Below are 24,530 nucleotides of genomic sequence, written 5' to 3'. Positions count from 1 at the left end.
CATTGAGTTACCAATTGGTGGGTAGTTCAACCAAACCATTACTATACTTTGATTTCCAGGCTAATGATGTCTGCTAATAAGACTTCATGTGGCTCACACAGCTGAAAATGGTGTGGAACATAAGAAAATAAATGTACCTGCTTGTATTCCAGCGTGTCATCTTTGAACAGAACCTCCACCTTCAAAGCTTCAAGTCTCCAATATATTTCAACATCTATCTGTATATGCTTCTCTCTAATTATTTTAAGGGTAAGTTAGCTAGAATCATTTAAATTAATTGTGTTATCAATAAAATAACTCACATTTTCCGAAAATTATTAGGGAAGTTAAGCTAAAATAACTCAAATTAATTGTGTTATGATTAGAATGAGCCATATTTTTCAAAAATTATTGTCACTAGAGATTTTGCCCGGGCTACGCCCGGGATTAGACAAATATAAATGTATTTAACATAATAACACACATATATTGCATCCTTTGCTATAATAGTAAATCATATATTGAATTAGAAGAGAGTAAAACTGACAATTTATCATTTTTACTATCTAAAAATACATATAGAAAGATCAACAAATGTGAAATGAATAAAGAATAGTTAAATCTAAGTTATGATCCAAATATTTTTTATTTTATATATTAGATTATCACGAAAATATATTATTAATCATAGTTAAATCTATCTAAAAATACATATAGAAAGATCAACAAATGTGAAATGAATAAAGAATAGTTAAATCTAAGTTATGATCCAAATATATTTTATTTTATATATTAGATTATCACGAAAATATATTATTAATCATAGGTAAAGTTCATCTGGTTACAATAGAAATGAACCATGTATTAGACGTGTAAAATCTGAGAACATATTACATATCTATTCTAACATAGTAGATGTTCAAAAAATTTATATTTTTTTGCTTGAAATCAGTGAGCTTGAACTATTTATTAACAATGAAGTTTTAAGTAGCAGTATTAGAAATTTTGCATGGTATTTAGAATCAATATGAGTTGATGCCGCTTGCAATAATGTTTTGATGACTGCTACCCATTGTAGAACAATCCTCAAAAAGGCTGCCAAAAAACCTCAAAAGCTTACATCAACATTTTGTTTAATGTTAAATTTGAAGTGTTTATACACTGTGATGATAAGCAGTGGGTATTTAACGGTCTAAAAATGCTGCAGCAGTCTGAACCTTTAGGTTGTGAAACAAAGGAAGCGCTTTTACCTTTTATCAAAAGTCCTTTCTTTGACTTCTCCATGTCTTCTTTCTATCTTTATCCCCCTTTCTTTTTATGGTCTCTTTTGTGAAACCAAAGACACCATCATACTTGTGCAGTTGTGCTTCTTCTGAGCCTACTAAAAGACAAAAAAAAAGCAATTTTGTAAGTTAAAATGTATGATACCAAAAAACAAAAAATTTCGCTGGAGGAAAAGGAATTGATGAACCAGTGTGTTCTCCAAGGGATGAATCGAGGAGTAAACAATAGGCTTTTCTCACAGAAACTAAATGATTGGGAGAAGTTGTGCAAGAGATCTCTACGAAAGCCTTCAGTTCCTCTGTGCTTTTCCTTTTCAAGTCTTGCATCTGTCTCTGCTGGAACATACTCCACAAAATCACGGCTTTATGTTAAAACATATTTTATAACACAGAACAAAAGTCTTTAGTATTAAAAAAAACGAAGTCTTTAAGCTGAGTTCTTTTGAATCAGGGTTTTTTTACCATGACATCATCAGAGAGCATCAAATAGATCTTTTCCTCAATCTCTCTGTAATTTTTGTTGGTTCTCCTTAACTGGATTTTCTTTAGATTTGTCCAATGGGTACAACAACTTTCTTTGCATATCTTCCTCCAGAAAGAAAAGAACAGACCTGAGACAAATAGAGCAGTGTCAGAAAGTTTAATCTAAGCCTACGTAGAGGATTTGAAGGCAATCCAACATAAACAGGACAAAGCTTAATCAACAGTTAAACAAATGAAAACAAATTGCAAGCAAAAACTTCTCCAACACTATCTCAATTGTTCTATCAGTGTATACTTAGTCAATAAAAACATGAAATGAGCATCGAGCACCATATTCACACCAATCCTAAAATCAATCTCACATATATCAAAGGAACTGAACACAGACTGAGTATTATAATGGTTCCAAAGCACTCGAGACCAATGGCAAGGGATAAAGCCAGGTGGTGGAGAGTAACAGCGCGACTCAGGGCAGATCCAAGAATCAAATACAAATACAAAACATAAAATACTTTAGAATGTTAGATGAAAATTAAAAGAGCTAAACAAAACATTCTTCATAACTGAAAATCACCCGAAAGAAAAAGATTCATGTTTATGTTTGCCATCGATTGCTGTGATTATTTGGTTACTGCTAATGTGGTGAAGAGGAGTAGCTAAATGCAGAAGGAATATAAAGAGTTTCGCGACGTTTGTTTGTTACAGTAAAGAATGAGGTTTTATGACTGATTATTAATGGGTTTATGACATTAGAGAAGAGAAGCCAAAGGGATGATAACAGTATGGTGGATTTACTCCAGTGAGAATTAGGAAGACCAAACATGTTTGGTGATTGAGGTTTTCGTCTTTACTCTGCGATAGCTCTTTTTGACGTGGTAAAAAAACTCTTTTCATTGGTCGATTTTTTAATCTTACGTGGATAGGCTCAATGGAGTTCATATCCCCTTTTATTTATTGTATATTTTTCTGGTCGAAAATATGCTTGCCTATAGTTATAGCAAAAAAAAAATTACCAAAGTGTCCCTACTATTTGATCGACGGGCAGATTTTTTTTTTAAAAATATATATCGAATAATAAGTATGTTTATAAAATCAGATTATAAAAATAAATCTACCATTAATGTAATTTTAGACTATCATATCACCTGATGTTTATCTTTTTTTTTTGAATTGAATATTAAATTTAATTCAAAGAAAAAAGATCTTGTTACATCAAGTGTGTCTTATTTTGAGTTTATGAAAACTATCATTCTCCTATCTAAACTTTGCAACATCAAATTTAAAAAAATGACATTCTCCATATACACTTAGCATTTGATGATAGGAAAACAAATTAAATGGCTAGAAGAGAGATTTTGTTATGAAAATGACCGATCACTAGATTTTGTAAGATAATTACATTAAAACCATCTTCAGTCAATTTGTAAATGATAAGAAAAATGATATTCTCCCGGTACACTTAACATTTGATGATAGGAAAACAAATTAAATGGTTAGAAGAGAGATTTTGTTATGAAAATGATCGATCACTAAATTTTGTAAGATAATCACACTAAAACCATCTTTAATGTGTTCATATTTTTTAAAAAATAAATGAACTCTATAGTAGATATGAAGTTAATTCCAATGTATATTTTTGAAATATTATTTCTTCATAAGGGCTGTTCGTTTGGTTGCCGCAGGTACCGACGGCAGCGGCAGCGTCAACATTTTGCGTCAACTCTTGTTCGTTTCGTTGACGCAGGAAGCTGCGTCTGACGCCGCGTCCGAACGCCGCGTCCTGCGGCTGACGCCGATAAAACCTGCGGTCGTGATATAATATGCGGCAGCGTCAGCGTCTGCGAAACGAACAACAACTGTCTTCATTGACGCTGCCGCCGCCGCTGACGCTGAAACCTGCGGCAGCCAAACGAATAGGGCTATAGTGTCATCAATACTATAAAATCAGGAACACAGACTATGACCTATTGATACATGTTAAGGCCAAATATTTTTATACCTCCATCTGAATTATTATACGTAACTAACTATGCACATGCACGTTTCAATATATGTTTTGTAACCATTTTTCAGTTCCAAAATAATCGGGCCCACTACTTTCTATGGTTTTTTTTTGAACTACCTATGCAGCTAAATACTGTATGTATCCTATATTTTTGCATAGGTCCATTTTCTTTTTACAAAATCTAATACATATAAAACAAATCGTATAGTGATATGTCTATTGCTTCCGACAAGCAAAAGCACATACCTATTTTATTTAACTGTTTTTTTTTTACAGAAACCCAGTTCTAATTACAACCTATATATTTGCTAAATTTTGACATTGTTCAATAAAGTTGTCAAAAATTATATTAAATTACTATTAAACACAGATATAATTACAAAAAAACACAAATATATTTGTTAAATTTTGACATTGTTCAATAAAGTTGTCAAAAATTATATAAGATTACTATTAAACACAAATATAATTACAGAAAGACACAAATATAAAAATAACTTTTTTAACAAAAATATAAAACAAAAAATATACTCATAATCTAGTTTAGAGTTAAAACTAGTGGTATTCCGGCGCGTAATTCATATGTTTTATTCTATAATGAGTTCAAATTTGTTTGTAATCATGGAAACACCAGTATCTCTAGATAAGTTCTTGCATCGTGTGTATCTGTTCTTTTAGCTGCTTCATATGATGTTGTTGGGAGATGTTATATTTTGATGGTCGATACGGGTTTCTAGCAAACATAGATTATGTTATTGTGTGTTTGTAGTTGTTGGGTATTCTTTCTTTTCGTTTTTCATTAGGATATATAGTTGTTTCTACTAAATAGTAATTTAGTAATTTATACCTATTATTGTACTATATCTTCATAGTGTTTCTAAGAGGTCGCATTATGCAATTATTGTACTATATCTTCATATTGTTTTGTTGCTGATTTTTAAATTGTAGTTTTTTTTATAATGGGCTAATTATAGGTTTTTAGGTCAACGGATGCGTACTTCCATAGTTTTACAGTCTTATGGTTGTCGTGGTTGGATACGCCGAGGAGAAAATGATAGGTTCTCGGGCAAGTTGAGTGTATAGTAAAGAAGACGAATAGCATGTGGATAAGAAGGGTAAGCATTTATATCTTATACATTTTCTTTTGTTTGCTCCAGTTATGGCTGTTGTATTAGTGGTTTGTGGTAATTGTTTTAATTTTCCTTAATGTAGTAGTGAATTGCATGTGGATTTTGGAGCTTAGATCGTAGGCGATTTGGGGTGATTGATGAAGGAGTGATAGGGAGAATTTCATGTGAATGTGTTTTACGCCGTAGTTATTTTGGTGGTTTACTATGTTCCTAGACCTTGATTTCCATGTAGCTATTTTTTTTGTTTCGACTTATTTTTTCTTGTCTGTTAATGTGGTTTGTTTTTTATCACATCTGTTATTGTATTTAGTAATTTTTGGTGTACTGTTTTAGATTAGTGGTTGACTATATTTCATATATGTGTAATGAAATCTATCTTATGTCAGTAAGTTGCAGTAATATTTGTTTGTGTCTTCTTTAAGTTACACATTAAGGCTGACTTCCAATTAATTCAACCAATATGTTGATAATCCAGACGTTTTTTAGGATGAAAAGGTTTCTTTGTGGATGTTATGCATTTCACTTAAATGACCATTGATGTATAATTCCTTACCAAATGGATTATGTTACTTTTTAATGTGTTTGAAACGACTGAGGTCAAATTGATAGACAATTTATTTGCTTGATCATCAAGAAATCAGAAGATAGGTTATCGTTCTAATAAATTTGGTGGCTTCATTTTTGTTTTTCGAAATTACGTCCTTTCTAGTTTGTTAACTAAGAATGAAGAGTTTTAAAATTCAATTTTTATTGGAGCTGCTTGTGTTTGCTTGTGAAGTAATTTATCGATGAGTAGCTGAGTTTGTACATTCATTTTCTAAAGCTGTCTGTTTTTGAAAAAAAAACGTTGTAGTGATTCACACCAGGAGTTCGTATTGTGTTTTGATTTATAGCGAAGAAGGAAACTATATTCCAAAATCTCATTTGGTTGAAAGGAGATTTAAAAACGCTATCAAAATCAGTTTATAAATGCAAATTATCATTTAACTCTCACCTAAGATCCATCCCATTGTGTTTATCACCATTCAAACAGCTCGAGAAACAAAAATTTCGAGAAACTCTCGAACAATATCACAAAAGTCAAAAAACAAATCACAGAGATGATTTGTTGCAAATCAATCAATAAGTCAATAAACTAATTATTTCACTAACAAAACTCAAACACACAAAAATAAACATATTCCAAAGGCTGCTTGGAAACACACCATGTCATGTATAAGTAAGATTACAAAGACAGTTCACTGAGCACCAGAGATAGAAGGAAAAAGACATACTTGGAAACCTTCCTTCACTGTGTCTAGATATGGTAGTTGAAAGGCACACGTGTGTAGTGGAGACAGTCAACATGCCATTTCATTACAGTGTAGTTTTCAACGGAAGTAACTGTAGAGTTCTCAAGTCCGTTCATGTTTTCCCATCTATTGATCCCTTCATACCTATCAAGACACACATAATCTTCCTAAGGTGCTTGTCTTAATAAGACATAAAGTCTAGGCTTAAACATAAAGATAAGATACCTGAAACTTTCAGGACCTTGCGCATGCTCTTGACCCATTGTCTGAAAGTGTAGTAGTTGCACATAAGCTGCATCCCACAATACTCAGCTGGTTAGGTTCTTAGGTATCAAACTAAAAACAAACTAACTTTTCTGTTACTCAGGTTATGAAGTTCTCGGACTGCATGTGTCTTTAAGAAAACAAATGATGTGATCGAAAGAGAAGCAATGGAGGAGAGACCTGGTGATCTTTGCCTAAGTCCACCATCCACCAGGAAGATATACGTTTGTCTTCCATCCAAGGCCCTGCAAAGGAGGTACCCTGAAGCCAAAAAAAAAAGTTAAATCATATGATTAAAATTGGCTATAGTCATAGAAGCAAGGATATTTTTATAGTTCAAGCCAAGTTTCAATCATATGAAAAGAACAACCTTTGGTGGACCATACCACGTAGGTTTTTGAAGCTAAAGCCTTCTGATAAGTGAATCTTGAAGTAGGGCTGTTGAATGTAATGAGGATTTTCTGTTAACACCCGAGAAATTCAAAGCATAAGGAACTCTTGCTCCAGTTAAACTCCTCCTCCTCATGGTTCTTGCAAGACGACTTCAACAATCTCCTTCACCGACCTACCTGCTTACACAAAAACAAAACACACAACTTTCTCTAAAATTAATTCGCCCTCTTTTTCCGTTAGTAGTTTCCAAGAATCTATTTGCATACCTTTCTGGGTACCAACATCGAAGATTCCAATTTTGTGGGGCTTAGCCTTTTTAAGAGCTTTAGTTATGCAAGTTCCATGAAGGGATTAGTAGTCTATTCATTTAACATGGGAAAAAAAGCAAAGAAACATCACACAAAGATTGGTATGTAATGAATCTAATGACACAAAGCAAAGAGAGCGATAGTTACCTGGACACCGGGGATGATGCCTCGTCCAGCATCAAAGCAAGCACCAGAGATCCTTCCATGCTCTCTGAGTTGATAGCGAAACGATCGTTCCGAGCTTCCCAAAATCTCAGCAACCAGACTTCAACGGTGTTGAAGCAGCGTCCCGCTTTCAACCTGGCGAGCAAAGTCGATGAGGCAGCCATTCCTGGTGAGAGGTTTCTAGGGATTTTAATGCTTGAGAGCAAGAAACTGATGAATCTCAAAGCACCAAATACTCTTATTTATAGGTCTAGATTGAGCGAAGAGAGGGTAAATCGAATAAAACCTAGGTAAACTCTTAATCCTAATTTATAAATCAAAGTTTCAAGCTTTACTTCAAGGAAAGAATCAAAACTCTTTGGATTTTTTTTTGTCGGTTTAGAGGATCTAGAAACTGGGGTTTTGATACTCAGATTTAGACAATTACTTTGGGGAAGCTATGAGGTTGACTGAATGTTGCAGACGTAACGGAAAGGAAATAGACGTTTAAGTTTCTGAAACTTTGGTCTGATGAAATAGGAAGGTTTTAGGCGAGAAACTAATAAACCTAATTTTACAATGGGTTTGAATTTTTTTCTGAAGCCCATACCCAAATGTAAAGCAAAAACCCAATATAAGTAAGATTTCGGTGAATGTTTTTTAAGGACAGGTGGCAAAAAACGCCCAACTCTTTCTTGATGACGTGGACGATCGTGGAGAGAGCAAAGCTTCCTTTATTGTATAAAATATCTTTGGGTTTGTTTAACCAAACGCGTCAAAACACAAAACCATACAAAATGTAAATTATATAGTTATAATAATATTATACTATATGGTCCGGAAACCCACGAGCAGAGACGGAGAGTCCGCTTCTATCGTTTTTGCTTCCGCCCCATCCTTCCTTCCTTCCTTCCTTCCTACCAATCTTCAACAAAACCTCCACCTTAAAATCTCTCTCTCCTTTATGATCCTTACCTCTCACGGAGGCAAAAAATATATCTCTTCTTTGTCCTTCAACTTTTCGTTATTCTATTATTTTCCCCCAAATCTCTTCACGGACGCCAAGAACACATCCCAAACCCTAATCCGATCATCTCCCCTTCCCCGATTCTCTCAGGTCAGTCTCCGATCTCCTCGATCTATCGCTTTTTTTTTCTCGGATTTGATTATTGTAATTGCTCGGATTCAGGTCCGTCTTCGTCTCCAGCCGCTATGAGCAATCAGAAGAAGAGAAATTTCCAGATTGAGGCGTTCAAGCACCGCGTCGTCGTGGATCCCAAGTACGCCGATAAAACCTGGCAGATTCTCGAGCGCGCGATCCACCAGATTTACAATCAAGACGCTAGCGGTCTCAGCTTCGAGGAGCTTTACAGGTCCTCTCTCTGATCTCTCTAGAATCTCAGCGTTTCGATATCGTAGATTTGGATTGATTTTGAATCTTTGGCTCTCCAGAAACGCGTACAACATGGTTCTCCACAAGTTCGGCGAGAAGCTCTACACGGGGTTCATCGCCACCATGACTGGTCATCTCAAGGAGAAGGCGAGGCTCATCGAGGCGGCTCAGGGAGGGGCGTTTCTTGAGGAGCTCAACAAGAAGTGGAACGAGCACAACAAGGCGTTGGAGATGATACGTGACATCCTCATGTATATGGATAGAACTTACATCGAGAGCACCAAGAAGCCTCATGTTCATCCCATGGGGCTTAGTTTGTGGAGGGACAACGTTGTGCATTCCCCTAAGATACACACGAGGCTTCTCAACACGCTTCTTGATCTTGTTTACAAGGAGCGCACCGGCGAGGTTATTGACAGGGGGTTGGTGAGGAATGTGACTAAGATGTTTATGGACTTGGGTGAGTCTGTGTATCAGGATGATTTTGAGAAGCCGTTTCTGGAGGCTTCTTCTGAGTTTTACAAGGTGGAGTCTCAGGAGTTTATTGAGTCTTGTGATTGTGGGGATTATTTGAAGAAAGCTGAGAAGCGTCTGACTGAGGAGATAGATAGGGTGGGACACTACTTGGATGCTAAGAGTGAAGACAAGATTACTAGTGTGGTTGAGAGAGAGATGATTGCTAACCACATGCAGAGGCTGGTTCACATGGAGAATTCAGGTCTTGTTAATATGCTGTTGAATGACAAGTATGAGGATTTGGGTAGGATGTACAGCTTGTTCCGCAGGGTGACCAATGGTCTTGCTACTGTCAGAGATGTTATGACCTTGCATCTAAGGGAGATGGGGAAGCAGCTGGTTACTGATCCGGAGAAGTCAAAGGATCCGGTGGAGTTCGTGCAGCGGTTATTGGATGAGAGGGATAAGTATGATAAGATCATCAGCACTGCGTTTGGCAATGATAAAACGTTTCAGAACGCGTCGAACTCTTCGTTCGAGTATTTCATCAACTTGAATACTCGTTCTCCTGAGTTCATCTCCTTGTTCGTTGATGACAAGCTAAGGAAAGGGCTCAAGGGTATCGCAGATGTGGATGTGGAGGTCATCCTTGATAAAGTTATGATGCTGTTCCGCTACTTGCAAGAGAAAGACGTGTTTGAGAAGTACTACAAGCAGCATTTGGCTAAAAGGCTTCTCTCTGGAAAAACAGTGTCGGATGACGCAGAGAAAAGTCTGATAGTGAAACTGAAGACTGAATGTGGCTATCAGTTCACTTCAAAGTTAGAAGGCATGTTCACTGACATGAAGACTTCAGAGGACACAATGCGAGGGTTTTACGGCAGCCACCCTGAACTTTCAGAAGGACCAACACTTACCGTTCAGGTTCTTACAACTGGTTCTTGGCCCACACAGCCTGCAGTACCTTGTAATCTACCAGCTGAAGTTTCGGTTCTCTGTGAGAAGTTCCGTTCTTATTACCTTGGAACCCATACCGGTAGAAGATTGTCATGGCAGACTAACATGGGCACAGCCGACATCAAAGCCGTATTTGGAAAAGGTCAGAAACACGAACTGAACGTGTCTACTTTCCAGATGTGTGTCCTCATGCTGTTCAACAACTCGGATCGACTCAGCTACAAGGAGATCGAACAGGCTACTGAGATCCCAGCACCAGAGCTTAAACGTTGCTTGCAGTCGCTTGCGTGTGTGAAAGGCAAAAACGTGATAAAGAAAGAACCCATGAGCAAAGACATAGGAGAGGATGATTTGTTTGTTGTGAACGACAAGTTCACAAGCAAGTTTTACAAAGTGAAGATTGGAACGGTGGTGGCGCAGAAGGAGACAGAACCGGAGAAGCAAGAGACGAGACAGAGAGTAGAGGAAGACAGGAAGCCTCAGATTGAAGCAGCGATTGTGAGGATCATGAAGTCGAGGAAGATACTGGACCACAACAACATAATAGCGGAAGTGACGAAACAGTTGCAGCCACGGTTCCTGGCTAACCCGACGGAGATAAAGAAGAGGATCGAGTCGCTCATTGAACGTGATTTCTTGGAAAGGGATAATACGGACCGGAAACTTTACCGCTATTTAGCTTGATAAGTTGTATACAACAACAACAAAAAGGCTTCGTCTTTGTTTTTATTCTGCTTTGTTTTTTTTCTGGTGATGTAAAAGCGAACAAACATTGTGTTGATGGCGGTAGTCAAATATACATTTGTTTCCTTTTCTTTGTGTTTTGTTTTGGATATTGATTCACTTGCGACATGTTTACTAAGCTCTAAAGTCATGTTTATTATAAAAACAGGATGTTATATTGGCCGAATCAAGGCTTTTTGGAAACCCATTTACAAGAAGCTTGAGTTCCACAAAATACTTAGAATGCAAATAATTTTTTTTTTTTTTAAATCTGAATTTATTCAAATTATTAGTAACATTTTCAGCTAGCTATTTGATGATTGATTTTTAGTCCTATATTGTATGATCAACTATAAAGTATTATTCTGCTAATAATCGAAACATATAAATAATTGAAAAATTAAATACCTATTTTCCTTCATTTTCTACACTTTTTATTCAGGTGCCTTTAATTTAGTAATGTTGATGATCATAATATGGATGTTATATGGGCCACACCAAGACCTTCTTAAAGCCCATTTACGAAAGGCTTGAGCGAAAACAAATTTTCAAGCGCGGCTAAATTTTAGTTAGTCCCGCCAAACGTTAGCAAGCTTTTTATCTTTATTTTAAGTTGCAGTTCTAAATTCTCATAAGCTTTATTTCCATTGACACCTCTTGAAAATATCTCACTCGGATCTTGTCTTTTTTGTTTTTTGTTTTTTTTTTTTGTTTATCTCAACAATCACCGGCAATAAAGATATGGATATCTCCAACATAGCTAGAAAACTTGATCTCTCTGACAACAACTTTGTGGTCCGAAAAGCTGCAGAGATTCGCCGTCTCTGCGATGCTCAGTTCGATTCATCCATCATCGGCGTTGTAAGACAATTCGATGCTGAATCTACAACTCGATCGATCTTTAAATTTTGACTTTTTAAATTGAATTTTTATTTGTTTGTATCGATCGCAGGGAGAGATCTGTAAAGCTGTGATATGTCTCGAAATCGCAGCGTCTCGGTAATGTTCGCTAATTGAGCACTGGTTGATTCATTTTGGTTAACTGTTTGCTTTATTACACAGGTTGCAGGTTATTTTCGACAGACAAGCGGCGGTTAAGTTGAGTGGCATGTCGGAAAAGGCGTACACCAGATCATTCAATAGCCTCCAAAACGTTATTGGGTTCAAGTGGGTTTCCTTTTACGAGCTTATTCTCCACTTTAAGTATAAATCTTTTCTTGGTTGAGTTATCTTAATTGATGTCATTGTGTATTTCAGGATTAAGCTCAATATTAAAGAATTGGCGATTCAATTTGGCTGCGTTAGGATAATCAAATCCGTGCAAAACATACTATCTTCGTAAGATCTCTTTTCAGTTTTATGGAATCTATATCTTCATTATCGTGCATGCTATGTGTTTGACCAAATGTCTCATAGGGGCTCTCTTGGTCATGTTTGCTTTCTTAACTTTAGTTTTTTTTCTTAATGAATTGCTTAAACTTATTGATTTTGGTTGCTCTCTCTCTCTAGTTATAAGGAGAGGTTTCTTGCATCACTACCAGCATCAAGACGGGCTAATGCTGACTTCACTAGACCTGTATTTACCGCTGCTGCTTTCTATCTTTGTGCTAAAAAGCAGAAGGTAATTTAATACCTCTGTTTCTTTCCTTTTTTATGGGATGTTCTGAGTTACCTTTTTGGACTGTGCAACTTATCTGAATATCAAGCTTTTGTTTATCTATGTTGCAGCTCAAGGTTGATAAGCTTAGGCTGATCGAGGTTTGTGGAACATCAGAATCTGAGTTCTCTTGTGTGAGTGACATTGTTTTTTTTTTCTCATTCAGACACAATAATGCATTAATGCTTGACTTGATTGCCCATGTACTAATTTAGAGCTACTTGGATAATTTAAACAGGTCTCGACCTCCATGACAGATCTTTGCTTTGACTGTGTTGGGGTCTCCAAGGAAAAGAAAGATGCAAAAGACGTTAAAGGGAACCGAGGTATGGTTAATAATTTGTCCTAGTGTAGACGTATATATCAATCGAGTAAAATAATTTGATTATGTGCAACATTCTTCTCAGAGTTGCTTGATGTGTTACCTGGAAAGAGGAGATTAGAAGATGGTGGATATTCATCTGATGATGAGGTACCTTTATTGCGTCTAACTTCTTCCCTGTACTCTATTTTTGAAGTCACTCTTTCTTTGCAATTATCAAACGTACCTACTTGTTCCCAAACTTTTGACCGTTGCTGATTCACACTTGCATATGAATTGATGCTTCTGCAGTCTTCTTGTTACAAAAGACACAAGAAGATGGAGGAGGCTAAGTACGAAGATTGGAAATCAACAGTTGTTGATTCCATCAAGAAGAATCCAGAGAAAGGTGCTTTATACATTCCCTTACAAGAATTGATTTCATTGTATGTTCCTTATGTTTATAGGTCTTTGTGTTCTTTTCAGGAGCTAAGAAAGTTATACAGACCAGTCTCAGTTTCTCAAAGAAGGATGATACAAAAGAGTTGCAAGTTGATTCATAGCCTTTCATAGACAAGACTCAACATCCAGTTCATATTCCTTGATGTTTTCACTTTACATGAAAGAAAATGTGGAAATGACAATTCTTGAAAAGAAATGTTGTTTTGCTCAATAACAATTTTGTCTAAGCAAATTATAATACATAAATACAAAAAATGTATTTACAATTTATACATTGTGTTCCTTAAACCAACTGCTAAGCATCGGTCAGGTTCGGTTTACTGGTTTCTAGCTAGCAAGTGAGTGACCGCCATGATAGTCTTCCTCTACACATGGCAATACTTCATTCAACGGTATATACATCACATCTAGGGATTAGCCGTGATGTTATAATGGGTTTTGTTAGTGAGTTTTTAATGGGTTTTAAAAATAAAGAAATGCCCATTTAGATCCATTTAGTTAAATGAGTTTTAAATGGGTAATTTTGTTAAGATCTATTTATTAAATGGGTTTTACTTAAAGTTAGTGAAGACCTTTTTAACCTATTTAACTTAATATAATTAATTAATTATTTTTTGTAGGAAAATGTGATTGTATAGTTTTCGCGAAAAAATCGATTTTACTATTTATGCGGAAAAATTCCGATTTTGTAGTTTTGGCAAAAAAAAATGGATTTTATAGTTTTGACAGAAAACACATTTTCTGGTTTTGGCGGAAAAATCTGATTACGCGGTTTTGGCGAGAAAACTCGATTTTACGGGTTTGGCGGAAAAACTCGATTTTGCGATTTTAGCGGGAAAACTCGATTTTGCGGTTTTGGCAGAAAAACTCGATTTTACGGTTTTGGCGAGAAAACTCGATTTTACGGTTTTGGCAGAAAAACTCGGTTTTACGATTTTGGCGGAAAACTTGATTTTGCGGTTATAGCGGAAAAAAATCAAATTTTGCGGTTTTAGAAGAAAACTCGATTTTACGGTTTTACCAGAACAATTTGATTTGCGTTTATATAATAAAAATCAGTTAATTTTTTTTATTTGTTTCATTTAATATTTGTTAAAGAACCATAAAGTTAAAACAATTAAAAATTAAATTAACAATAGTTTAAATGAGTCTAATTGGGTCTAAATGAGTTAGTACAAATTTTGTGGATCTAAATGGGTAACCCCTAATAGATCTATTTTTAAATGGATCTAAACGGGTATGGGTTTTAAACGGGGTGGGTCTTAAACGGGGTGAGTTTACTCATTTTAACATCCCTAATCACAGCAAGTTCTTATGCAAACCTATCCACTTTCAGCACCACAGGCTTCTTGTCCCTACGTTTATGGAGCTCTATACAACCATCAGGTAGGGAAACAAATATAACTCAGTGATGATAAAGGGAATGCATTATACATTTTAATGTTCTTGAAGCATAACTCAGTGATGATAAAGTTGAGAATTCAATGATAATACACCTTAAAAGTTCCAAGTTTTTGGATTGGGAAACAAATATAAACTGCTACATAAATAAATAGAAATACTTAGAAAAATGTAACAAAGACGAGAGTGTAGCTCGAAAGCTCTATCATAAGATCAAAATGTCAGCTCACACCATGACCATGAGTGAAGATACTTCAGTGAGACGCAGTGGAGTTGGTGACCCAATACTGCTTCACAGCAATCAAAACCTTCTCATTAACTAAAGGACCATCCTCATGATCAACCAGCTTCGAGTCCCATCTCATTCCAGAGATGATCCTCTTCACCTTGATCAATGTATCAACATCGTCTCGGATAATAACCGCTCCTTCAGGACGGAGAATCCTATCCATCTCCAGAAGAATGTCATCCGCATTGCACCTGAAAAAGATTCCAGTCTCATTCATTACCAATCTCAAAAACCGACAAGTGTTTAAAAAAAAAAAGACAGAAACACTTACTTGTTCTTGTAAAGACTGAAGAGATGGTTCGCATGGATCAAGTCATACGTTCTTGGATACGTAGAGAAAGCCTCACACCTAACAATCATCAAGACAAAGAAACAATAAGCTTAAGTTGTAAGAAGAAGAGTCTATGTATATCTTCTACTCACCAGTCATGGTAGATTCCAATGAGTCCACGTTCATACACAACACCAAGCCTATTCTTCTCAGCAATGGTCGGGACAACATTCATAACCCAAAGCTTTTGCGATTCGATAGCAGCAGCAAACCCACCAAACCCTGCGTTCATATCCATAATGTTACGGTACCTCCCCGTGTCAAGCAAACCGTTGATTCTCTTGTAAGCCTTCACATGTTTCTTCCACTGCCTGTTATCATCCTCATAAGCATCAGCCGTGACGCCAGAGACCGAACCGCTGGAGATCCTAGGCGGCACCGAGTTGAGCCTATCGGGGAAAACCTGAAGTTCACCTCCAGCCACTTCGTCCGAGCTACTTGTCTCAGGGTAAGGCGTAATGCACGCCTCCATTTTCTTGTACCAGACGTCATCGGTGTCATCGGTTTTGCAGAAGTTGGCTCTAGGGTCGTCTTGTCTTGAGCGGCACGCTTCGTCGTTGAGTCTCTTCTGCCAGATGGCGATCTCTCCGTGTTCGTACTTCTTCTCCCAACAGAGAAGCTTAGCGGTTTCTTCGATCCTTCTTTGTTCCTCTTGGAGATCCTCCCTGGGACGTTGCCATGCCTTGTAGTTGACTTTCCAGTTGATCGGTGGACCGGATAGGATCCAGTAGCCGCCGGGTCTAAGCACACGGTCAACTTCCATCAAGTACATCCCATCTGTTTAAAACACCAAAACAAGATTAAGAAACTGATCATTTTAGGCATGTTAGTTCAGTTCATTTTAGGCATGTTAGTTCGGTTTTCGGTTAGTTCGGTTCAAAAAACATTTTACCGAATTAACCCAAAATAAAATTTGGTTCGATATACAGTTAGTTCGGTTTTTGAAAATCTTATCAAAGTTTTTTATTTCGTTTAGAAATTAGTTGAATTTTGTTAAACTTTCGGATAAATTAAAAAAAAAAAATCGGATAAATACGGTTAATTCGGTTTTTGAAAATCTTATCGAAGTTTTTGATTTTGTTTTAGACTTTAGTTGAATTTTGTTAAAATTCCAAATAAATACGGTTAGTTCAGTTTATTTGGTTCGAAATTTGGTTAGTTCGGATTTTTGGTATGGAGTAGGTATAATATTTAGAAAACTTACAGAATCTAACCAAACTAACCAAATGAAATTTTGGTTGGGCAGATTCGGTTCGGTTCAAAATCCCAAGCCTAATCATTTGGTAAAGAAGTAGAAACTTGTCATACCATTTGCTCCCCAAGGAATCAAACACCTTGAGCAGTGAGCCATGTCGAAAGCCCGTGTTGGATATGGCAATTTTATGGAACCAAGAACACCAATAACAGCCGGAACACCTCTCTCTAACGCAAACTGAACCTGAGCCTCGTGCGAATCTCTCGGTGCAAAAGACATTGCACGCACATTCCTACTCCACAAGTACGCTCCCCAACTCGCAACCTACCAAAAACATCTCAACTTAGTTCCACAAATATAAACTAATGAAGATCATCAAAAGCCTCAAACATAAAAGACATTATTACCCCACAACCAGTGTCCAAAGCAGTCCTAACAGTCCCATTCTCCATCGGAATCACCGAAGCAAGCTGATCAATATACTTATCAGCACCCTGAGGGAACTGAGTCCCACCTCCAGGGAACCTAAACACCTCGCCTTCATACTGAATCCAATTCTGAATCGCCTTCTCAACAGTCAAGGCCTTATACGGCGCATTAGCGTAAGGCACGTAGTCTCTACTCTTAGGCCAAGAGAAAGGCGTCACGTATCCCTTAGGCGCGGGCACAAGGCAGCGAAGCTTCTCGTTCTCGGGTACACAATGCCTCTCGCGGTAGATCATGCTCTCTCTAGGGAACGTCATCGCGCGCTTCTGGTCGTGGCAGGGCGTGTAGTCGGTGTAACGAGCGGAGCAAGGCTCGAAAGTTTTGACCTTGGTTGATGCAACAAGGGCACTTGATTCCCCTGCGTGGTGGGTTTCGAAGTTTAGGCTCGGGACGATGTTGCAGTCGGCTGCGCTGGCGGAGTTCGTCATCTCGAGAGCTATGCTGTCTCCTTTGCCGAAACCGCTTCGTTGCCATGCTCCGAGGATGTAGAAGAAGCAGCATAGGCTGAAGACGATGAAGATCTGAACGGAGCTTCTTGTTTTGTTATCTGACTTGATCGCCATTATTTGATCTGATTAACAATAAAGTACAAAAAGACCAGATCCAAATCAAGACAAATGATACTAAAGTGATGTCTTCAGGTGGAAGCAAGATGAGTCCTTAATAACGTAATTAAATAAAGATCCGTAAGATTAACGAAACCATTTAAGAGATCTAGGAGACCGAACACAAACTCTTTAACTAGGATATTTATTGTTAGGGGATTATTAAGTAACACCCGATCTGGCGAAAACAAAGAAGACAGGGAACTAGAACTAGATTTGTCGGAATGAACAAAAGCAAAAACGTACAGATATAGAATGAATCTGGAGAGATCTGCTGGCTGCAATTGGTTAATCAGATGCAAGACTTCCTGAGCTTGTTGTCGGTGCGAATGAAACGTGTAAGATAGCTTGTGGAGAAGCCTAGTTTTATGAGATATTCAGCATCATCTTCTTTGCCATGGGATGTGTGTTAAAGCTGGCGAGTTTGTGGATGGAGCAGTTTTCTCCAAAAAAAACCCTCAATGTGGTTTTTTTTTGCAAATTAATCCGTGAACTCAAAAACCCACGGGTCAACCCTCCAACTGCCAGTCAAACCGCAATATAACCCTCGGCCGTATTTATGTATATTTGACTGTGTATAATTTTAACATTTTTTCAATACTAGGTCGTTTTGGCGCTAATTTTTTAATGAAAAAAATTTGTTGAACTCGTGGTTTGAAATTTGAACCTTAAATACCATGTGCATGCTATATAACCATCTCGGCCAACAAATATATTTGTTTACTTAACAAACGCAATTATATAGATTTCTAAAACGAAATGACCTTGTTTTTCTCGGACATGGGAGCTTGCGTAAATGCACAATGAAGGTGGGGTTCAACAAATTTTTTTCATTAAAAAATTAGCGCCAAAACGACCTAGTATTGAAAAAATGTTAAAATTATACACAGTCAAATACACATAAATATGGCCAAGGGTTATATTGCGGTTTGACTGGCACTTGGAGGGTTGACCCGTGGGTTTTTGAGTTCGCGGATTAATATGCAAAAAAAAACCACATTGAGGGTTTTTTTTGCAGAAAACCCAAATCTATTTAACCTTTTTAAAACAGAAGAGAGAGAAGGGGAAAAGAGTGCAGATCAAAATCGACGACTCGTGTTTTTTCTTTATATATAAATCATTTTAACATCAGATCGGTGGATGAATTGTAAAAGCCGGATATAAAAAATCAAATAAAACAAGAAAATAAAAGCTGTGTTATAAAAAAAACTGATATTTTATTGTATCGCAAGAATTTAAATAAGGGCAAAATTTTATACCCGTAGAAAGAAATAACACTGATATAGAGAGAAAGATTTTCTTATTAAGGAGAGAAGAGATTGAGGTGTGTGATCATTTACAAATGATCGAAATCGATCATATATATAGAAAAGAAATTTACTGTGCAAATAGTGCAGCGGACCCCACACCCTTTATATTTTCAACTTATGCGGCGCTGTCTCTATATGACTTTCATAACACTCCCCCTTGGGGGCCGGTGTCATTATTCGCTCTCGCTTAACGTCTTTGTTGCCTCGTTAAAAACCTTTCCAGGAAAACCCAATGGGAAAAACCATAGTAAGGTAAAAAGAGTACAACTACGTAAGCTCCCCCTTGAATGAACAGTCATAGATCCTTCTGATGGCGCATCCCAATGTTATGGATGTGTTTTCTGAATACCGAGGTAGGGAGTGATTTTGTGAAGAGGTCGGCTGCATTGTCGCATGATCGAACATATCTTACTTCAATCTCTTTATTCTTCTCGAGCTCTTGAGTGTATGAGAAGAACTTCAGAGGTATATGTTTGGTTCTATCGCTTTTGATATATCCTTCCTTCGTTTGAGCAACACATGCCGCGTTATCTTCATATAGAATAGTTGGCTCCGTATTTTCGTCAATCCCACTGCTTGAACAGATGTGTCGGCTTATTGATCTTAGCCATACACATTCTCTACTTGCTTCATGGAGTGCAATGATCTCAGCGTGATTTGAAGAAGTAGCAACAAGTGTCTGCTTCTGAGAACGCCAAGATATGGCGGTGCCTCCAATTGTAAAAACATATCCTGTCTGGGATCGAGCTTTGTGTGGATCTGACAAATAACCTGCATCTGCAAAACCAATCATTTGACCTTTTGAACTTTTAGGATAAAACAAGCCTAAATCAGTTGTTCCTTGAAGGTAACGAAAGACATGTTTAATTCCATTCCAATGTCTTCGCGTAGGAGACGAACTGAATCTCGCTAAAAGATTAACGGCAAAAGATATGTCAGGTCGAGTACAATTTGCAAGATACATAAGAGCTCCAATTGCACTTAAGTATGGAGTTTCAGGACCAAGTATTTCTTCATTTTCCTCAGATGGTCGAAACGGATCATTTTCAACATTAAGTGATCTAACGACCATCGGGGTGCTAAGAGGAGTTGCTTTATCCATGTTAAAGCGTTTCAATACTCGTTTGGTATATGTAGACTGGTGTACAAATATACCCTTTCGAGAATGCTCAATTTGTAATCCTAGACAATATTTTGTCTGCCCGAGATCTTTCATCTCAAATTCTCCTTTCAGATAGTTTGATGCCTTTTGGATTTCGTTTTGAGTTCCAATAATATTAAGATCATCAACGTACACCGCGATTATCACAAATCCGGATGTTGTTTTCTTTATGAAAACACAAGGGCATATAGGATCATTCGTGTATCCTTCTTTTGTTAAGTGTTCGCTGAGACGATTATACCACATTCGTCCAGATTGTTTTAACCCATATAATGATCTTTGCAATTTTATTGCACATAACTCTTTAGGTTTGGAACTTAACGTTTCTGGCATTTTAAATCCATCTGGGATTCTCATATAGATATCAGTATCTAATGATCCATATAAATATGCCGTAACGACATCCATGAGACGCATTTCTAAATTTTCATTGGCCGCTAGGCTCATCAGGAATCTAAATGTGATTGCGTCCATGACAGGAGAATAAGTTTCCTCATAATCAATTCCTGGCCTTTGAGAGAAACCTTGGGCTACGAGACGAGCTTTGTATCTTGTAATCTCGTTTTTCTCATTTCTTTTTCGGACAAACACCCATTTGTACCCAACAGGTTTTACATCTTTGGGTGTGAGCACAATAGGTCCGAATACATTTCGTTTGTTAAGCGAATCTAATTCGACTTGAATTGCATCTTTCCATTTTATCCAGTCATGTCTCTTTTGACATTCATATACAGACTTTGGTTCTGGATCTTCGTTTTCTTCATTTATTTCCTTTGCTAAAAGGTATGAGAAAACGTCATCAATATCATCCATCTCATTTCGTTTCCATATCTTTCCATTATGGATGTAATTGATAGAAATCTCATGATTTCCTTCAGATTCAAGATGCTCTATATTGTCGTTAGATTCACAATTTTCTTCTTCCAAAATATTTTCTGCTATTTTGGGAGTATCATGCTTTTCACATTCCTTACGTTTTCTAGGAAGTTTATCCTTTGAACCAATAGGTCTACCGCGCTTTAAACGTGTTCCTGATTCACGTGTATCAACTGCCGTTCCACCATTTTGTGGTATTTCAATACGAGCAGGAGTATTTGCAGCGGGTATATGTGATTTAGTTACCATTTTGGTATCAGCAAATGCATCAGGTAGCTGATTTGCTATATTTTGTAAATGCATGATACGTCGAACTTCTAGTTCTGACTGTTTCGTAGGAGGATCAAGGTGTAATAACGATGGTACACTCCATTTGATCTCTTTTCCTACTTGTTTATTGTCTCCCCCTAGAGTTGGGAATTCTTTCTCATTGAAATGACAATCGGCAAATCGTGCCGTAAACACATCACCAGTTTGTGGTTCTAGGTATCTTATTATTGATGGAGAATCATAGCCAATATATATTCCCAACCGTCTTTGCGGTCCCATCTTTGTACGTTGCGGTGGTGCTATTGGAATATAAACCGCACAACCAAAGATTTTTAGATGAGAGATATTTGGTTCTTTTCCAAATGCTAACTGTAATGGGGAATATCTATGGTATGCACTTGGTCTTATCCGAATTAGTGCTTCTGCATGCAAAATAGCATGTCCCCATACAGAGGTTGGGAGTTTTGATCTCATGATCAATGGCCTTGCAATTAGTTGCAGCCGTTTAATTAATGATTCTGCCAAACCATTTTGTGTATGAACATGAGCAACAGAATGCTCTACTTCAATCCCTGATACCATACAATAATCATTAAAAGCTTGGGATGTGAATTCACCAGCGTTATCTAATCTAACTCTTTTAATTGGATAATCTGAGAACTGTGCTCTTAATTTGATTATCTGAGTTAGAAATCTCGCAAATGCCATATTTCGAGATGATAACAAACAAACATGTGACCATCTACTCGATGCATCGATTAATACCATAAAGTAGTAGAATGGTCCACACGGTGGATGTATTGGTCCACAAATATCACCTTGGATTCTTTCCAAAAACTTTGGTGATTCTTTGTCAATTTTGGTTGGTGATGGTCTTATGATTAATTTCCCAAGAGCACACGCATCACATGTCATTTTATTACTTTGGTATATATCTTGGGTTTTTATTGAATGACCATGTGAGCTTTCAATGATTTTTCGCATCATTGTAGTGCCTGGATGACCAAGGCGATCATGCCATAATGTAACATCTTCTGGATTTCTTTTTATCACAAGATGTGATTCTATAGCATCAATATAAGTGTGATGCAATCCAGAAGGAAGTTCTGGAAATTTTTCCAGTACAAGGCCTTTGCCTGATTTTTCAGAAGTTATATACAAATACTTCTTTCCATTCTCAGTTGCAGACTGAGTGTTATACCCTTGACGGTATATATCTTTGAAACTCAACAAATTTCTCTTAGAATTTGGAGAATATAAGGCATTATCTATGGAAAACTTTGTTCCATTAGGCAACATAAAGTTCGCCTTGCCAATTCCTTCGATCAGGTCTGTAGGACCTGATATTGTGTTTATAGTCATTTTTACTGACTTTAAAGTAGAGAAATATCTCTTATCCTTCAGTATAGTGTGCGTTGTGCCACTATCTGGTATGCAAACTTCTCTACCAATTTGTTTAGTTGTTGTTCCATTTGCTTTCTTATCCATTTCTGTAACACACAGTTAATATTAATAAAGAAAATAAACTTTCATAAGTAAACATATTATGCATCAATAACAAGTACACAATAATTATACATTAGATATTTTGAAATACAACATTATTTTGAAAGTGAAATACATAATATTTTATGGCATCACTAGGCATTATTAAGCTTGATCAGTACAAGCACTTCAATTATTTTGATGAGTGGCCTCGTCGAAATCTCCCATAAAGTCAGAGGATTCGAGGTATGTCGATGTTGTACCCACAAGGTGTTCATTGAGATTTACTTCCTTTGCCTTGCCTTTAATAGATTCTTGGTACAATTGGCATAGATGCCGAGGAGTTCGACATACTTGAGACCAGTGTCCCTTCGATCCACATCTGTAACAGACGTTCTCATTTTTATGAGTAGGGTTTTCTTGGGTTTCTTTCCCTTTTACCCGATCAGATCGATTCCATGTGTTGGATCCCCTTCCTCTTGGGTTGTTACTCCTTTCATGGTTGCGGTTAAATCGATAACCACGACCACGACCAAAACCACGATTGTGACCACGGCCACGACCACGCCCACGATAGGAATAATTTCCTTTTTCCGGATTTTTTATATCCGTTGCATTTACCTCAGGAAATGCTTTGGTTCCCGTGGGTCGGGCATTGTGGTTTTTAATGAGGAGTTCATTATTTCTCTCCGCTATTATAAGCGCCACAACGAGTTCAGAGAACCTCGTATACCCACAATTTCTATATTGTTCTTGTAGAACATAATGATTTTTGTGGAACGTTTGGTAAGTTTTCTCGAGCATTTCTGCTTCCGAGACAGGCTTACCGCAATAATCTAATTGCGCCGCTATTCTCAATATAGCGGAATTGTACGTTTCCACTTTTTCAAAATCTTGAAATCGTAGATTTTTCCACTCATCGAGTGCATGGGGGAGAGTAATTTTTCTTTGGTTATCAAACCTCTCCTTCAGAGCTTTCCAAAGATCTAAGGGATCTTTGGTTCTCGCATAATCATGCGTAAGATTTTCATCTAGATGCCTTCTCAGAAATATCACGGCCTTAGCCTTTTCATGAGAGGTTGATATATTGCCGTCTTTTATTGTTCCGAGTATTTCCTCGGAATCTAGATGAAGCTCCATGTTTGTAACCCATGCCGTGTAGTTTGTCCCAGTTACTTCCAATGCCGGAAACTGAAGTTTCTCGATTTTTGCCATTTGTATTTCTAAAGCACATAAATAAAAATTATTAGAATATTATTCATATTAAAAGGAACCGTTTACATTAATCATGCAAGCAATTACAAGGAGAAGCGATGTAAAGAAAATTAAACCGATATTCATCTTAAATTCACTCGGAGTAAATTCTCCAACGAATAAACCATAAATAGAAACACAAATAAAAATGGCACATAAAAACAAAAGTGCGCGAATCATCTTTCTTGAAATGAAAAATCGGAGGAGAGCGATTTGAAATTTTTGAGAGAAGATGAAATGTTTTGGATGATGAAATGGAGTGAAAATGAGTTGTATTTATAGATGAAAAACACTGTTCATAACCGTTGGAGAAAGGGGAAATTTTTGAAAAATTTTCTTTGTGACCGTTGGGGTTAAATCGAGTGCACCAAAAATTAGTCTGAAAATATCGTATTAAACGGTCAATCAAATCTATAATATTTCATAAAAGTAAAAATTATGACAATGAAATATTTATGTTATGACAACAAATCATGCGACGGCTCAGCCGATCAATGCAGAATAATAAATAAATTATACGGCGGCTCGGCCGACCAATAAATAATAAACAGGATATAAGGCGGCTCGGCCGACCAATAAATAATAAACAGAATATAAGGCGGCTCGGCCGACCAATAAATAATTTAAATTACTAGT

The 24,530-nt window shown here is 37.0% G+C and overlaps 3 protein-coding genes across 4 annotated transcripts; 2 read left to right on the top strand and 1 right to left on the bottom strand.

The window, feature by feature from the left end:
• The first annotated feature begins 8,089 nt into the window (after nt 1-8,089).
• Nucleotides 8,090-10,902, top strand: LOC111199820 (cullin-3A-like). Of its 2 annotated transcripts, none has more exons than XM_022690262.2 (3): nt 8,090-8,398; nt 8,489-8,654; nt 8,734-10,902. In XM_022690262.2, exons 2-3 carry the CDS (start codon nt 8,494-8,496, stop codon nt 10,769-10,771), a joined length of 2,199 nt encoding a protein of 732 aa, XP_022545983.1. In that variant the 5' UTR covers nt 8,090-8,398; nt 8,489-8,493; the 3' UTR covers nt 10,772-10,902. The 2 variants fall into 2 exon arrangements, with proteins under 2 accessions (XP_022545983.1, XP_022545982.1); XM_022690261.2 differs by having other exon boundaries at nt 8,471-8,654.
• A 527-nt stretch (nt 10,903-11,429) lies between these two features.
• On the top strand, nt 11,430-13,500 carry LOC111200114 (origin of replication complex subunit 6-like). Its single transcript, XM_022690781.2, has 10 exons — nt 11,430-11,671; nt 11,763-11,809; nt 11,873-11,977; nt 12,068-12,148; nt 12,320-12,431; nt 12,539-12,601; nt 12,706-12,793; nt 12,875-12,939; nt 13,081-13,177; nt 13,255-13,500. The coding sequence occupies exons 1-10, from the start codon at nt 11,552-11,554 to the stop codon at nt 13,329-13,331; spliced, it is 855 nt and encodes a 284-aa protein (XP_022546502.1). The 5' UTR covers nt 11,430-11,551; the 3' UTR covers nt 13,332-13,500.
• A 1,139-nt stretch (nt 13,501-14,639) lies between these two features.
• Nucleotides 14,640-18,043, bottom strand: LOC106381480 (probable methyltransferase PMT2). Its single transcript, XM_022690263.2, has 6 exons — nt 17,784-18,043; nt 16,854-17,503; nt 16,560-16,770; nt 15,344-16,028; nt 15,192-15,269; nt 14,640-15,111 (listed from the first exon to the last, which is right to left on the bottom strand). Exons 2-6 carry the CDS (start codon nt 17,493-17,495, stop codon nt 14,886-14,888), a joined length of 1,842 nt encoding a protein of 613 aa, XP_022545984.2. The 5' UTR covers nt 17,496-17,503; nt 17,784-18,043; the 3' UTR covers nt 14,640-14,885.
• Between the last annotated feature and the right edge of the window lie 6,487 nt (nt 18,044-24,530).

Source organism: Brassica napus, chromosome C8 (genome assembly GCF_020379485.1).
Source record: "Brassica napus cultivar Da-Ae chromosome C8, Da-Ae, whole genome shotgun sequence".
NCBI lineage: Eukaryota > Viridiplantae > Streptophyta > Magnoliopsida > Brassicales > Brassicaceae > Brassica > Brassica napus.
This window is presented reverse-complemented; position numbering and strand designations above follow the sequence as displayed.

Coding starts and splice junctions, on each gene's coding strand:
- LOC111199820 (XM_022690262.2), top strand. CDS start 8,494: ATGAGCAATCAGAAGAAGAGAAATTTCCAGATTGAGGCGTTCAAGCAC. Junction 8,655..8,733: donor AGCTTCGAGGAGCTTTACAG/GTCCTCTCTCTG, acceptor TTGGCTCTCCAG/AAACGCGTACAACATGGTTC.
- LOC111200114 (XM_022690781.2), top strand. CDS start 11,552: ATGGATATCTCCAACATAGCTAGAAAACTTGATCTCTCTGACAACAAC. Junction 12,602..12,705: donor CAGAATCTGAGTTCTCTTGT/GTGAGTGACATT, acceptor TAATTTAAACAG/GTCTCGACCTCCATGACAGA. Junction 12,794..12,874: donor AGACGTTAAAGGGAACCGAG/GTATGGTTAATA, acceptor CATTCTTCTCAG/AGTTGCTTGATGTGTTACCT.
- LOC106381480 (XM_022690263.2), bottom strand. CDS start 17,495: ATGGCGATCAAGTCAGATAACAAAACAAGAAGCTCCGTTCAGATCTTC. Junction 16,029..16,559: donor GATTCCTTGGGGAGCAAATG/GTATGACAAGTT, acceptor TGTTTTAAACAG/ATGGGATGTACTTGATGGAA. Junction 15,112..15,191: donor TTCAGTCTTTACAAGAACAA/GTAAGTGTTTCT, acceptor AATCTTTTTCAG/GTGCAATGCGGATGACATTC.